This window comes from Pelodiscus sinensis, chromosome 5 (genome assembly GCF_049634645.1).
Source record: "Pelodiscus sinensis isolate JC-2024 chromosome 5, ASM4963464v1, whole genome shotgun sequence".
NCBI lineage: Eukaryota > Metazoa > Chordata > Testudines > Trionychidae > Pelodiscus > Pelodiscus sinensis.
In genome coordinates, this window is record NC_134715.1 from 31,977,060 (window position 1) to 31,992,051 (window position 14,992).

The following is a 14,992-nucleotide window of genomic DNA, read 5'->3' on the forward strand; positions in this document are numbered from 1 at the left end:
GACAGTGTGGGAGATTCCAGAGGTTTGATTTTTGTCTAATCCTGTCTCTCTGTGATGATGTTCTCATGCCAGCATTTTATATAGTCTTGGTGTCTTTTTCTTTTCCCTTTGCTTTATCCACATGCCTTGTGCTTTGCTATGGCTGTGAGTGTGCATGGTAATGAAGAGGTAGGTTGTGTGTTGCATGCCATGCATACATGTGTTTTGCATTTTAGAGGAAGGACTTCTGCCTCCTACTTGGTACTAACATACTTGTCTATCCATACTTTCCTTTTTATTTCTCCTGAGGAAAGATTATCTTTCTCTAGCAATGTAGGGTAAAAATGGGATGAAACAAAACGAAATACACATCAGGATATTTCATCTATACTTTGGCAACTCTGACCTTTAAACTTGATTTCTTTGTCACATTGAAAACAACACTTTGGCCCAGAAAGCATTCATTGATGATGTTCTTTTTTATTTTTAACCCTCTTCGCTATGTGGCACTTGATGATGCATATATCAAGACAATGAACCATTATTAATGCATTTTAAATTAGTCTTAAGAACTCTATGCACTGCTCAACAGACACATTGTAATTATCTCATTAGAGGTTTTTATATTAGGAAATGTTCTCTAGGATTGTTCCCTCTGGAAGCTATTTCACTTTCTGTCTTAAATAAATAAACAACCCATAGCTCTCAAAAATAGTAAATTATGGGTGCACATTCACAGCTCTGTAGTTAAATTTGCACTAGCCTAACTATTTAAAGCAGGAATTAAATCTCCTACTTTTGTATATCTAGGATGACCAGATAGAAAAATCAGGATGGGGGTGAGGGGTAATAGGCAACTACATACGGAACCCCTTCTCCCTCCCTTTCCCCCCCCCCCCCAAATATTGGGACTGCCCTTATAAAATCGGGACATCTGGTAATTCTATATGCATGATCTAATATAATGTGTCCTATCCAAGCTTAAGAATTTCTAGAATTGAGAACCATCTGAGTGTTTGTGAGTAAATTTTTCTGGTTACATGTATAAGATAACTAATTATGGTTAAGATTTTGGCACGGTGTGGGGAAGTTATTAAAATTCACAGGCTGGACGTGGGCAATAAACCATAAATCATGGAAGCCAGAGTCTTGTGACATGGGGCTGCCAGCTGGAGCCGTGCCAGCTGGGGTTGAAGCTGAAGCAGAAGTCACAAAGGCCTGTTAAAGTCACAGGATCAGTAACTTTGCATGACTAAATTGTATCCTTAGTTATACTCAGTTAAAAACAATCCCTGTCTGAATTTTGTAGTGAGTCTTGTCATTTTCCACATCTCTCTACAAAATAAATTCTTAAAAATGTGTTCTGGATACTTAACCCACTTACAGATAATTCCAAAATTTAAAATATAGTCTACTTGCAAAGCTTACTAATATGAATATTTTAGTTAATTAACATAATTAGTCATAAGCATTTCTCTTTAGATCATGATGTTGGTCATGATATTTGTTATTTAAAGTTTCAGATCATAAAACTTCTTGTATGACTATAATGTTACATGGCAGGATTTATTCTCTCTGAAACCTGAGATGACTAATGAATGCAATGACATTAATTTGTCACCTAAAATTTTAGATGACAAAGTTTTAGATAACAAAACATGGTATAATGAAAAGATATAGTGCTATCTTAATATTGGTTTTAGAAATGGTGCTATAGATGATGGGTTATTCTTGGATCTTGTGGGCATGCAATCACTATCTAAAAGTCCATGGCAATGCAAACGTAGGATTATAAAGCGTGTCATGTGATCAGGGAGGCGAAGGAAAGAGGCTGATGGCAACGCTTACTTATTTCCAAACTTGTTGGTATACAAAGACTTCCTAACCTTTCCCTCAATGACAATTTACAGGGGAAATGATCCTAGCACTAAACAGGGGGCAATACTTGACATACCAGTATATTTATATTAAAATTCATTTCCCTGATACTCACTTTGGAGATCTACAAACAATATATTTACTATAGGTTGAACCTATCTAGTCCAGCACGCTGTGGTCTGGCAACATGATTTTAATTAGCCAGATGTCCACTTATCATAAGTATGGCCAAGTTTCTCACGGCCCCATAAAATTTTACAGCCACCTATCTCAATTCTCAGTGTTTTAGAGCTAAATAATAGCACAGTTTATCCCTAAATGTCTTCTAAGAGTCCAATAAGCAGTGTTGGTAATGCTGCTTGACAGTATTGACATCCCGTGTTTTGGCAAATTCTCTGGTTCGGTCAGGTCCTGAGAGTACCAGACTAGAGAGATTCAGCTTGTACAATGAAATGTTACTGTCTTGCCAGTAAAGACACTAGTAAGACTGGTTAGAGTTGACTAGGAAATGGCTGCCCCATACTGAATAGTTTAAAGGGTTCCATTTTTTTTCCTATCTCTAATTGCGGTGAAAAGTCAAAATCTTGAAAGTTTTCATGAACTTAAAGAACGATTATTTTTCAAGTCAATCGCCAAAACATTTTGTTTAATGGTTCATTTTTATTTTGACCTCTTCAAAATGAAGCCATTTCAAACAGGAAAATATTTTTGTTTGTTTTGAAAATATTGATACAAAACATAAAATCATAGAACACTAGAACTGGAAGGGACCTCAAGAGATCATCGAGTCCAGTCCCCTGCCCTCATGGTCTGTCCCCGTTAGATGTCTATCTAACCTGCTCTTAAATATCTCCAGAGCTGGAGATTCCACAACCTCCCTAGACAACTTATTCTAGGAAGTTTTTCCTAATGTCCAACCTAAACCTCCCTTGATTCAGGTTTAGGTTGGACATTTAAACAGTTTCTACACTTTTTTCCTATACTCTTTTTTTCAAAGTCAGGACATTTATAGAAGCCAAGTCCAGTTCACGAAAAGCACTAGTGCAGATATTTTTAGGGAGAATGGATGTTTTGTAATTTTCCTGTTATTTATTAAAGGATATTATAACATGAGGGATTGGTTACAGAACACCAAGAATAACAGGTTATTGTGTCTGTATACAGGCAGTCCCCGAGTTACGCGGATCCGACTTATATCGGATCCGCAGTTACGAATGGGGTTTGCTGCCCATCTCCCTGGTCTGCTGGAGACCAGCAGACCAGGGAGACGGGAAGCAAAGCCTCTGAGGACGCTGGCAGCGGGACAGCCGTGGCACATCTGGGCTGTCCGCTGCCTGCGTGCTCCGCGGCTTTGCTCCACGTCTCCCCAGACCAGGAAGATGGGGAGCAAATCCAGGGAGCACGCGGGCAGCGGACAGCCCAGATGCGCCGCAGCTGTCCCGCTGCCGGCATGCTCCACGGCTTTGTTCCCCGTCTCCCTGGTCTGCTGGTCACCAGCAGACCAGGGAGACGCGGAGCAAAGCCGCGGAGGACCTGGGCAGCGGGACTGCGGTGCGTCTCGGTCCCCCGCCCGCGTCTCCCTGGTCTGCTGGGGAGGGGGGGGGCGCAGCTAGTACGCCCCCCCCCCCAGCAGTCTAGGCTTTTCTCCGGATGCCTGGGGCAGAGCAGCTGGGGTGCTGGTGGATTCGTCCAGTAGCGCCGAGGAGCGGCGCTACTGGAGCAACCCAGCAGCACCCCAGCTGCTCTGCCCCAGGCGTCCCCAAGTCAGCCGCTGCTGAAACTGACCAGCGCTGAGTACAGGAAGCCCCAGGCAGAGTTGCTCTGCCCCGGGCTTCCTGGAATCAGCCGCTGATCAGTTTCAGCAGCAGCTGACTTGGGGACGACTGGGGTTCTTAAGTTGAATCTGTATGTAAGTCAGAACTGGCGTCCAGATTCAGCCTATTGAAACTGATCAGAGGCTGATTCCAAGAAGCCCGGGGCTGAGCAACTCTGCCTCGGGCTTCCTGTAGTCAGCCGCTGGTCAGTTTCAGCAGCGGCTGAATCTGTATGCCAGTTCCGACTTACATACAGATTCAACTTAAGAACAAACCTACAGTCCCTATCTTGTACGTAACCCGGGGACTGCCTGTACACTATTTACCTTTTAATACAATGTTATTCACACAGATTTGACATCCTAATGGTATTCCCTTATTCATACTGCATTATAGCAATATTCTAATGAGGATGGAAAAGCAAGCTTTGATCAAATGCTAGCCCAATTACTTTAGCTTTAGTTGCAGGCTCATTTGGGTGGAGGCAGTGTTCTTGTGTGTGTGAGTGGACAGCACCTGCCACACTGTGGGCACTCCAAAATAAAAATAAATAGTAATAATTCCACTTCATGTGAACTGACCAAAATCATAAATATTGGATTAGTCTCATTAAACTAAGTTCCTCAGCCCAGTGTCCTTGATACTGAAGAAGTGGTGCTCATTAACAGTGACAGTCTCTCTACTAAACTATGCCACCACCTTTATTTCGTATTTTCTGTGCTCTGGGTTTCCCACTTTAGAGTCACCTTTGTGTAATAGGGAGGCTACCAAAACTTCTGGGACTTGCAATTTAGTATCAAAGATAGCAGGGGTCTTATGATGGAGAAGAATGTTATCATGGGACTCAGTATCTAAATATGGGGTGAGAAGGTAGAAGAGATTATGGTAGACTGAGAGCACTTTAAATGAGAGGAAAAATTGCTGTAACCCATTTGAGTTGGAGGGGGATCATGGAAGGAAAAGAGTCTGCGATGGAGCTGGGATAATTGACAGGCAGGTTACAGAGAGCTATAAACCTGTGAAGAAAGCAGGAGGAAAGAAGACTCCACAAGGCTGAAGAAAACGTGAAAAGAACTTGTACAATTTGAATTTAGAGTGAACAATTTTATGACTGTCATTTACACTTTCCTGGGTTCCTTTCAGTCATAATAATATTTCCTTTTATAGGCTTAGAGCATTCTAATAGGTGGGAAAATGTTTTTTTACCAAAACAGGATTATAATGAATTTCCTATCATAAATCCATTCTGATGGGATCTCAGCACAATTGCTTTCCACTATATTAAGTGAATGAAGGGTTTTCCACTGTGACACTTTCTCCCAATATAATCCCAAACAGTGTTACATCAATGAGTGGCTGTGGCTGTTGCCATTTTTAAAACAGTGACAAACTGTGAATATGTGACATCAGTTGATGATGATGATGATTTTATTTAAAGATCTTCTTAGTGTATTTAATTAATTTATTGAAGAAGAAAAAATAACATTATTTAAGATTAAAAGTTTCATAGCTATTGACAGCATATAACAAATAATATTTTGATATAATTCTGTGACTATTTAGGCAAACCCAGTTAAGACATCTTCCTTTATCTTTTAGAGTTGTGGTTTGAAGAGCATTGTTGATTGTTTTTAATGAGATGAGGATTGACTGTAACAAATAGAATAACTGGTTTGCAGCCAGAAAGGACAAAGTTTAAGCAAATTAGCTGTCCTATACAAAGCATAAGAAATGACAATGCAAAATATTTAATAAAACTTTCAAAGAACAGAATAATCTGTTTAACGCAAAGTAAATTTAGGAGAATTTTGAATTATTTAATTCACAGCAATGAGTTAAATTTATTGTGGAATTAATAATAAATGTGAATAAGGTGTCTGATGCCTTATAAATAGCTGTACCTAATATTTACTCCTCCAATCTGGATTAGCACTTAATTTTAATACCGCAGGAGATCGACTGATTAATGAAAGGAAACCTATACCAATGTACTAAAGTGGAAATCTTGAGACTCCATGCTGTTGATCCATAGTATGTTTTTGCTGCTGTTCGTTAGATTACATTTTAGTGTAGAATATGGATAGTGGGCCTAATCCTGTGAGGACCTGAGTTTTTGAAACTCTTTGAATTTAAAAAAAAAGGCTGCTCTGCAATTGATAGTATTAAGCTTTAGTATGTACCTTTGTAATGCTAATAGGATTTGTTGATTTCCAAAATAATTTAGCTGGTAAAATGTTTTGGATTACCCATAATGATTTTTTTGTTTAATTTACTGCGTACAGATATATTCCCTTATCTGGCAAGGAGAATGCATAAAGAGTTTCTGATGCTTCACATACAGTTATTAAAAAAATTAAAAGAGAAATCTGGATTAGAGCTTTAACTAGTGTAAATCAGCATAGTTCATTGACACAGCCTAATTTACAGCTGCTGAAGACATCACCCTTTTTGTTGTTATGAAAGTCTATTCATCTACCACAGGTTTTTGGTATTTTCCTCCTCTCTTTTTTACTATGTAGACATTTGTGAGAGCCTAAACTTGTTGTTGGAGGAATTTGTCTATTCTTCCTGCTTCTTTCTCATTTGGAGCATGATATAGCAATATGCCTCCTAGAATGCTGAGGTTTTAGAGGCCTAAGGCATTCAACACCTAGCAAGATTGTGCCCTTCAAGATACAGACCTGAATTTTCAAATGAATGTTCTAAATATGCCAAATTTCCCTCTGCAAGTCTTCTGTTTCAGGCAAACAATGACATATGCAACACTCAACTATGAATTCACCCATATGTAAATGAGAGTTTTGTTGGTTCAGTTCAGAAGACTCCTAATTTGGCCCACAGTATTCACCTAAGATCAACACTTCATATACAAGATGAAGTGTGCTCTACCTCTTTTTAAAAATATCACTCCCCCATGATTTCCTATTTGAATGCTTTGTAGTCAGAATTTCTCATTTCCATCTTGCTGTTGAGTTGGAATAGACTATTTTAATAACTGTGAAATGACAGAATAATTTATCATAGTGAGCATGCCGTGAAAAGCTAATGCAAGTGATTCAAAATTCGTTTACAGGTTAAAGAACAGGCAGCCATATCAGTGAAAGAGAAGGAGGGCTCTCTGAAGTTTATTTTCAGTTTGACAGCCAATTAAAAAGGAATGACATTTTGAAATTTTGTGGCATTTAGACTGATATGATGGATTTTGATGTCATTTCTGAAAGTGAACCTGTCATGTTTGCTTTATTACAAAAGGTCCACAAATAGAATATAGAACTGATAGAACAAATAGCTCATGGATGTTAAAACAGGTTACTCCCATTATGAGAACAACACATACAATAGACCTTAAATTCATCATAACATACATTATTGGGTGACAAGATGAGTATGGATCCTTTAATAGAGACAGATGCACTGTATTTCTTCACTTCCGTTCACCATTTTTTTAGGAGCTTCTGTGCTGTAGCAGTAGCGGCTGGCTTTATTTCAAAACCATGATGTTTCAGTCAAGACATGATGTGTCAAAATAACATTTGGGCAGCACCTAATGTATACAGTAGTGGAATAGTTGAGAAAGATATAACAGGTAAGGATGTTAAATTTAGATTCATCGACTAATTGGCAGCTCTGGGGAAGGCGCATGCCCTTTAAATAGAAACAAGTGAAAAGGCTCATGCCTCACCAGCGGATCCCAGGCAATGATGTGGGGCCAGGAGCTGTGACCTCTTTCAGTTGTTTCTATTTAAAGAGCTCGCACCTGGGAGCCCTTTCAACTGCTTCTATTTAATGGGTTTGTGCCTTCGCCATGACTGCTAACATGTTGCCTGGCAGCCGTGGGGAAGGTGGGAGCTCTTTAAATAGAAGCAGTTGAAAGGGCTTCTTCCTCCCCAGCTCCCAGGCAACATGTTAGGGAGCAAGGCTGGGCACTGCCATGCAGGCTGGATGAAAGAGCTTAGCAGGCCAGATCTGGCCTGCTGACAGGCTCTTGCCCAGCCCTGCTATAGACAAATGTCTGTTTTTATTACAATCCACTTTGTGGTTAGAAGTTCCTGAAATATACAAGACAGCTCAATTGCATTGTGGTTGTTCCTCTAGTTGTGAGTTTTCCTCAGTTTTGTTGTCCTCACTTTTGAACAAAATATTAATAAAAGTATATTTTAATTTTTAAATAAATAAAATCTTAATTTAATATTAAAAATTCACACGCAGTTTTCCTTCTGCAAGAGGAAAAACAAATTGAGGGAAAAAAAACACATGATGGGTATGGGAGGTGCTCAGATACTATAGTAATGAGAGTATGATAGAACAAGAACAGGATACGATAGAAGATATCAAGTTTTTCTTTTCTTTTCTTTCCCCTCTCCCCTCCCCCCCAGTGGGATTACATCCTGGATAAAAGCCAAAAAAGGATATTTTTTTTTAAGGCACGCATTAGTTCCTATTTTTCTTTTCACTAAAATTGATCCTATTTAGCTATGGAATTTAGCACCATTTTTTCTCAATTAGCTACAAATTATTCATTACTTGGATTTAAGTTGCTCCCCTTTTCTTTCCTCTGGAAGTTGTATTGCTTTCTTGAAGGCTTCACACCAATCATTATCTTTGTTTTACTATTTCACAAAGCAGAACAACATTGAAGTTGGTAGGCAAGCAACACATGTGAACTGCCTGCTCTGAATAAAAGATATGAGTATAAAAAACCAGACCTGGGAGAGCAACACAAAATAAACCCCTTCCCTCCTGAATCCATCAGGGATGCATTGTCACTTCAGTACAGCTAATGGGAGCTAGGTAATTGAGGATATACTGGAACTTCAGAGCAAAAAGCAATCATAGGATCTGGAAAAATCTTTGGAAACTAGCAGCTGAGTGATAGGGCAAGAATTATTCCTTGTAGATTTTAGCTTCTGACTCCAGCTGAACTCTGGAAGTCACTCTTTCAAAAAAAGTTGCTCCGTATTCTGTGATATTTAAAATTGAGGTCTGGGAGAAATTAAATAACACTTAAGTATATTCCAGAATCCACCACTTCCCCCTCATCCCCATCAGGTTATAAGTTGTAGTGGTTTACCATATATTACTCCTGGGGGAATTCTGAGAGACGTGCAGAAAATACCTCCCTTCAGAATTCCTGTGCTTTCCTACTGAAAATGGCAGGGAAACAATGGGAAGCTGGGCAGGGGGGTGATCATGGTTCCATTTTTTGGGGGGGGGGGTTGCCCTTCCTCCCTTCCCATTTCTGCATCCCCAGAGCTGTCCAGGTAAAGGAGGCTGCATCTCAGCTCTGCTGATTCTGCAGCTGAACACCACCTCCTGGGTCCCTGTGCCAGTCATCTTTTACATTTGTGTGTTGGGACCCTTCCTTTTTTCTGTGCAACAGTGAGCACTTGCACTAGGGCTGGGTCAGAGGGGGCTGAGGGAAGGAGGGATGAGGGACTGTGGGGAAGGAAGGTGGGGTGGAATGGGGCAGGGGGAAGGGAATATGAGTGAGAGAGGAGGGGGATGGGACATAGGGCAGTTGGGAAAGAAAAGAGAAGAGGGGACTCGGGGGAGGGGGATAGCAGAGCCCAGCATACAGTGTTATCTCAGCAGCAGTTGGGGCTGCCCCATTAAGCAGGCTCATTGAACTGTCACCCTCACATGCCCTACACCTGGACCCCCCCAATAAGTTACCCACACTCAAACCCCCACAGTGAGCCCCAACATTCTGCACCTGGACCCCCTCCTCCATCAAGCCCCACTCCACTAGCAGCCAAACTCTTTCATTGAGCCCATCACACCCAGACCCTCTGCTGAGCTCCCTCCACATCCAGACCCTGACAGCTGAGTCCTAACCACCTTCATCTAGGTCTCCTGCAGAGTCACATTGACTCTGCACCCAGGGCCCCCTGTACATCCAGATCTTTGACTGAGCCATCCACACCCAGATTATCCCTCAGACCTCACACCCGGATCTCTCTTTCTCTCCCCCACTAAGTCCCTCCACATTGGAGTCCTGCTGGGATGAGCCTGCCCAGCCATACCGGTTGTGCTTGGTGCAGACAGGCAGGGCCCCAGGTGTTTCTAGAGTAAGCCTGGACCTCCCACTGTGACATGGTTGGGTCACCGCTTAGTCCCTATACCAGGGCAAGTGGGGGCTTCAGGGTGATCTACCTCAATGCAGCCAGTGGCTTGTGCTCCTCGCTGCCATTCTGGAACCACATTTACTTACTGACAAATACAATTTGCAGAATTTTACAGAATTTTTAATTTTCTGGTGGAGAACTTTAACTTTTTTGGGCATAGAATTCCATCAGGAGTAAATATATCAAGCAAGTCAATTGGCATCTCATTGAATTTTCTATTACTTTAAAGCCAAAGAAAATATCTCAATTATTACACATCTGTGAAGAACCGCATTGAGTGCTCATCATGTATGGTAATACAGCATTAGGGTCTATTAAGGTTAAAATCCTGTATATTTGGGTTTCTTGTAAAGTATGATTTTCTTTCTTCTGTTATTCAGCACTGATGTTTCCACTCCCCCTCCCCCTCTTGCATTTGCTGCCTCCTTCTAAGGAAAAAGCCAGACGGTAGCAGCATTATCTAGAACATACTCTCTTTTCTGAATATTTCATTGACACATCTTTCTCTAGCACTGCTTTGTTCAATGACCGAGCAAGTGTTTTGGGACAGGATGCTCTTCTACAATGGAGAGAAAATTCCGAAGACAGTGCTGTCTCAGCAAGTTTAGCAAAAGATTATTAGATCTTTCTTGTCATTGAGCCCCAGAAAGAAAAGTCTTTTCTCTGTTGATTTCTCCCATCCACCCAAGTTCTTTTCTTTCCTCCTGCTTGTTAAAAATTTTCTGGAATACATTTCCTGGCATGGGCATTTACTGTTTCATCCATGCATCAAAAGCAATTGAAACACTGTGGTTGATTAGTTGAGCATCCTTCGACCATTACAGGGAGAGGCAGCACAATTTCAAAGGCATGCCGCAAGAGAGGGAGGGAGGGAGGAAAGGGAGGCGATTCATACATACATTCTCTTCTTTGATGATGGGTTTGAACACACAATGTGTTTCCTCTCCACCATTCTCAGAATGTAACCTCAGAATGTCCTTCACTGATGTAAAAATGAACTGGGGGAAGGGAGGGAGAGCTCTGTTCTACTGAGCCAGTTTCAATTAGATGTTAATAAAAGGGACAGCTTTTGCTGGAAGTTTGCAAGATTAGAAGGTGTTCAGCACCCACTCAGTATCGGTAACTTGTGGGCTAGATTTCTGAATGTTTGTTCCATAGAGAGCGGTAAGATGGATGGTCTGGGCATATGCTTAATACTTACTTTCCTTTTGCTTAAAGGATGGACTGACTCCACTCCACTGTGCTGCACGAAGTGGGCATGATCAGGTTGTAGAGCTCCTCCTGGAACGGGGTGCCCCATTGCTTGCAAGGACCAAGGTATGTATTTCATTCACAGAACAAATTAATGTCAGTGACAATCCTTCAAAGCAATTATTAGCTATGCTAGAGGGGTGAGGAGGGATGTAGGGACATGTCAGTATACCACCGGGAACACGTTAGACTGAATAAATATTTGGGATAGAGGGATCCAAGAGTAAGTTTTTCTCTTGAAACCATATAAGGAGTGTTGGCATACATGAACAAGACCATTTGATTTTCTCGGCGGAGACAAGCTGCGAGTATGATATAGACCAGGGTTTTTCAAAGTTGGGTTGCGGATCTGCCTGGGTAAGCCTTTGGAGAGCTGTGAGACATTTTGTTTATCTAAGCGTCCATAGGCACAGAGCCTCACAGATCCCGTTGGTTGTGGTCCTCCATTTCCAATCAAGGGGAGCTGTGGGAAGTGGCGTGGACTGGGCCACTGTTTCCCGCAGCTCCCCTTGGCTAGAAATGGCACACAGCAGCCAATGCGAGCTGTGAGGCACCGTGCCTATGGATGCTTAGATAAACAAAGTGTCTTGCAGACCACCAGTGGCTTATCCAGCAGGACCCACGACCTAACTATGAAACCTCGTTCCACGAGGCGTACAGATAGTTCGGAATAGCTTGCTAGTCCGAACTATCTAGCCCGTGCCGCGTGTAGCCGCGCGGCACGGGGTTCGAACAAGCCGGCATTTAAAAATGGCGCCGGCCGGCTTATGCAAATAAAGCCCGGGAAATTCAAATCCCGGGCTTCATTTGCACGTTCGGTATGCATACATTACCCCGCTAGTTCGCACTAGCGGGGTAGTGTAGACATACCCACAGCTGTATCGTGTAACTTCTTGTTAACAGTTATAACACGGGGGTCATGACATCTCACCACCTTGGGCTATGAGTGTATCAGGTCTCATAAATTAAAAAGGGTCATCTCTGGTCAGTATTTCTTGTTGGAGACCTTGAGGAAAAATAACATGTCCTACAGTAAGTGTGTTTGTGATTATTTAGGTGCTTTTCCCCAGTGAATGAATACAGACCCTGTTGCTTAGCGAAAAGTTGTCATAGTCTGACATTAAAGATACTGTGGGACTTCTCTCAAGACAATGCACTAGACCTAAATTCTATATTTGGATAACTATTATGCCTGCCTTCATTTTCTATACATTTGCCATGGATTTATGGCATTCTTTTTCACCTCCTCTTACAATTTGTCTGTAATGTTGCTGTGAACTCTTAGTAGTACATCCCACAGATGGCTGCATTTCAGTTCTGGATGAAGTTATTTCTATACTTTTCTAATAGCATGTTGGGATTAATAAATGGCACTATATAATCATGAGTTATTTTACTTGAGATTTGATACATTTGTTTTTTCTGCTGGCACAGAACGGACTCTCTCCGCTCCACATGGCTGCTCAGGGGGACCACGTGGAATGTGTCAAACATCTCCTGCAGCACAAAGCTCCTGTTGATGATGTCACACTGGATTACCTGACTGCCCTACACGTTGCTGCACACTGTGGCCATTATCGTGTCACCAAGCTTCTACTGGACAAGAGAGCAAATCCGAATGCTCGAGCCCTGGTAAACTTGCCTCGCCCTTCTAATGCCACACAGCTGCAGATTAAAGATGTGTGTCACTAAGCAATAAAGCTGACTGGAGGCCCCCTCCTGGAAACCCCACTGAGCATGGTGCTTACTTTGAGTAGTCCCATGTCAGTGGGCTGTAGCACTTGTTGTAGTAAATGGCAGTTCCTGTTGGATGTAGAACTACCACTTCAGTGGGACTACTCATGCTAGTAAGCGCTGTGTTAACTAGCATGTGTTTGCACGATCAGATCCTGGAGGCTATGCAGTAATTCTTGGCACCACAGCCATTACTAGCTGGCGTTATCTCACACACTAGTGTTTTGATATGTTTGCCATTTTGGCCTTTTACACTTTGCAGTACAGTGATGTGGTTCATATTTGTTACCACTGGGAAAGGCTAGTTTGTGTGGAAATACTACTGCTTCCCCTGCCAGGCTTTTTAAAACACATTATCCACCACTTCAGCCATCTGGCAGAAAATTAGTTTTTTACTCCTATCAAACATCCATTTACAAAATGCCATTAATCATAGTACATCCTATTTTTTACTTTTCTGAAGCATACATAAAATATTATAATTAATTCCTTTTGCTGAGTCATCTGGCCATTATTTCCTAAACAGGAAGAAAAAAAGTCATATTTGACTTTATGAATTTCTAAGGCCTTTAAGAGTTTACAAAGAGCCTATAAAGAACATTTTATGTTTTAATAATCCCTCCACTAACAGGCACCTCACCTCAGTAGGGTCAAAAAGATGAAGTGAAGTGAATACAATGAAATTAACAATGGCAATTTCTGACACATTACCAACTCCCAGAAAATGTGTCGTTATGTGACACAGTACCTGAAACATCAAGGGTATTGATTTCTTTTTGGGGAAGTTAGGAGGATTAGTTGTTGGTCTTGTAATGGAAAGCTACTATTAACTTCGACTATGGAGTGACTATTGTTCCTCCATAAATAACTTGGGATATGGAGTGAATATTGTTCCATCCATAAATAACATTGGTCATTTATAAAGTTTCCCCATTCTTTAACAGTAAAAGGAGAAAAGTAACTGACCAGAGTCTGGTTAAATGACAAACTCTAGAATTCTAGACTTAGAGATGCTTATTTGCAAGGATGATGATGGTGTGGAAGACACAGCTGACCATTGGGATTTTGGGTACAAGATGCATGTGTACATTTAAAATGGAGACAGTCCTGGGACCAATCCTTTTCAACTTATTCATAAATGATCTGGAGAAAGGGGTAAGCAGTGAGGTAGTAAAGTTTGCAGATGATACCAAACTGTTTAGGATAGTCAAGACAGAAGCAGACTGTGAGGGACTCCAAGAAGATCTCACCAAACTGAGTGATTGGGCAACAAAATGGCAAATGAAATTTAATGTGGATAAGTGTAAAGTAATGCACATCGGGCAAAATAACCCCAACTATACGTACAGTATGATGGGGGCTAATTTGGCTACGACAAATCAGGAAAGAGATCTTGGAGTTATCGTGGACAGTTCTCTGAAAACTTCCACACAGTGTGCAGCGGCGGTCAAAAAGGCAAATAGGATGCTAGGAATTATTAGGAAAGGGATAGAAAATAAGACACAGAACATCTTACTGCCCCTGTATAAAACTATGGTACGCCCACATCTTGAATACTGTGTACAGATGTGGTCTCCTCACCTCAAAAAAGATATTTTGGCCTTGGAAAGGGTTCAGAAAAGGGCAACTAAAATGATTAGGGGTTTGGAACGGGTCCCATATGAGGAGAGGCTAAAGAGACTGGGACTTTTCAGTTTAGAAAAGAGGAGACTGAGGGGGGATATGATAGAGGTCTATAAAATCATGAGTGGTGTGGAGAGGGCTGATAAAGAAAAGTTATTTATTAGTTCCCATAATAGAAGAACTAGAGGACACCAAATGAAATTAAGGGGTAGCAGGTTTAAAACTAATAAAAGGAAGTTCTTCTTCACACAGCGTGTTGTCAACCTGTGGAACTCCTTGCCAGAGGAGGTGGTGAAGGCTAGGACTATAATAGAGTTTAAAGAGAAGCTGGATAAATTCATGGAGGTTAGGTCCATAAAAGGCTATTAGCCAGGGGATAAAATGGTGTCCTTGGCCTCTGTTTGTCAGAGGCTGGAGAGGGATGGCAGGAGACAAATCGCTTGATCATTGTCTTCGGTCAACCCTCTCTGGGGTACCTGGTGCTGGCCACTGTCGGTAGACAGGATACTGGGCTAGATGGACCTTTGGTCTGACCCAGTACGGCCGTTCTTATGTTCTTATGTTCTTATGTAATATCATCACTCAGAT

General features: G+C 41.5%; 1 protein-coding gene across 43 annotated transcripts in view; it reads left to right on the plus strand.

Annotated features, from left to right (window-relative positions):
• ANK2 (ankyrin 2) overlaps positions 1-14,992 on the plus strand; it is a 602,743-nt gene that overhangs the window by 469,895 nt on the left and 117,856 nt on the right. For 42 of the 43 annotated variants that reach the window (XM_075929766.1, XM_075929759.1, XM_075929765.1 and 39 more), the window contains 2 exons: positions 11,015-11,113; positions 12,482-12,679. In XM_075929766.1, the coding sequence (XP_075785881.1) occupies positions 11,015-11,113; positions 12,482-12,679 (297 nt within the window). Of the gene's footprint in view, positions 1-10,706; positions 10,916-11,014; positions 11,114-12,481; positions 12,680-14,992 lie in introns of those variants that run through there. The other variant, XM_075929778.1, reaches the window with a different exon arrangement.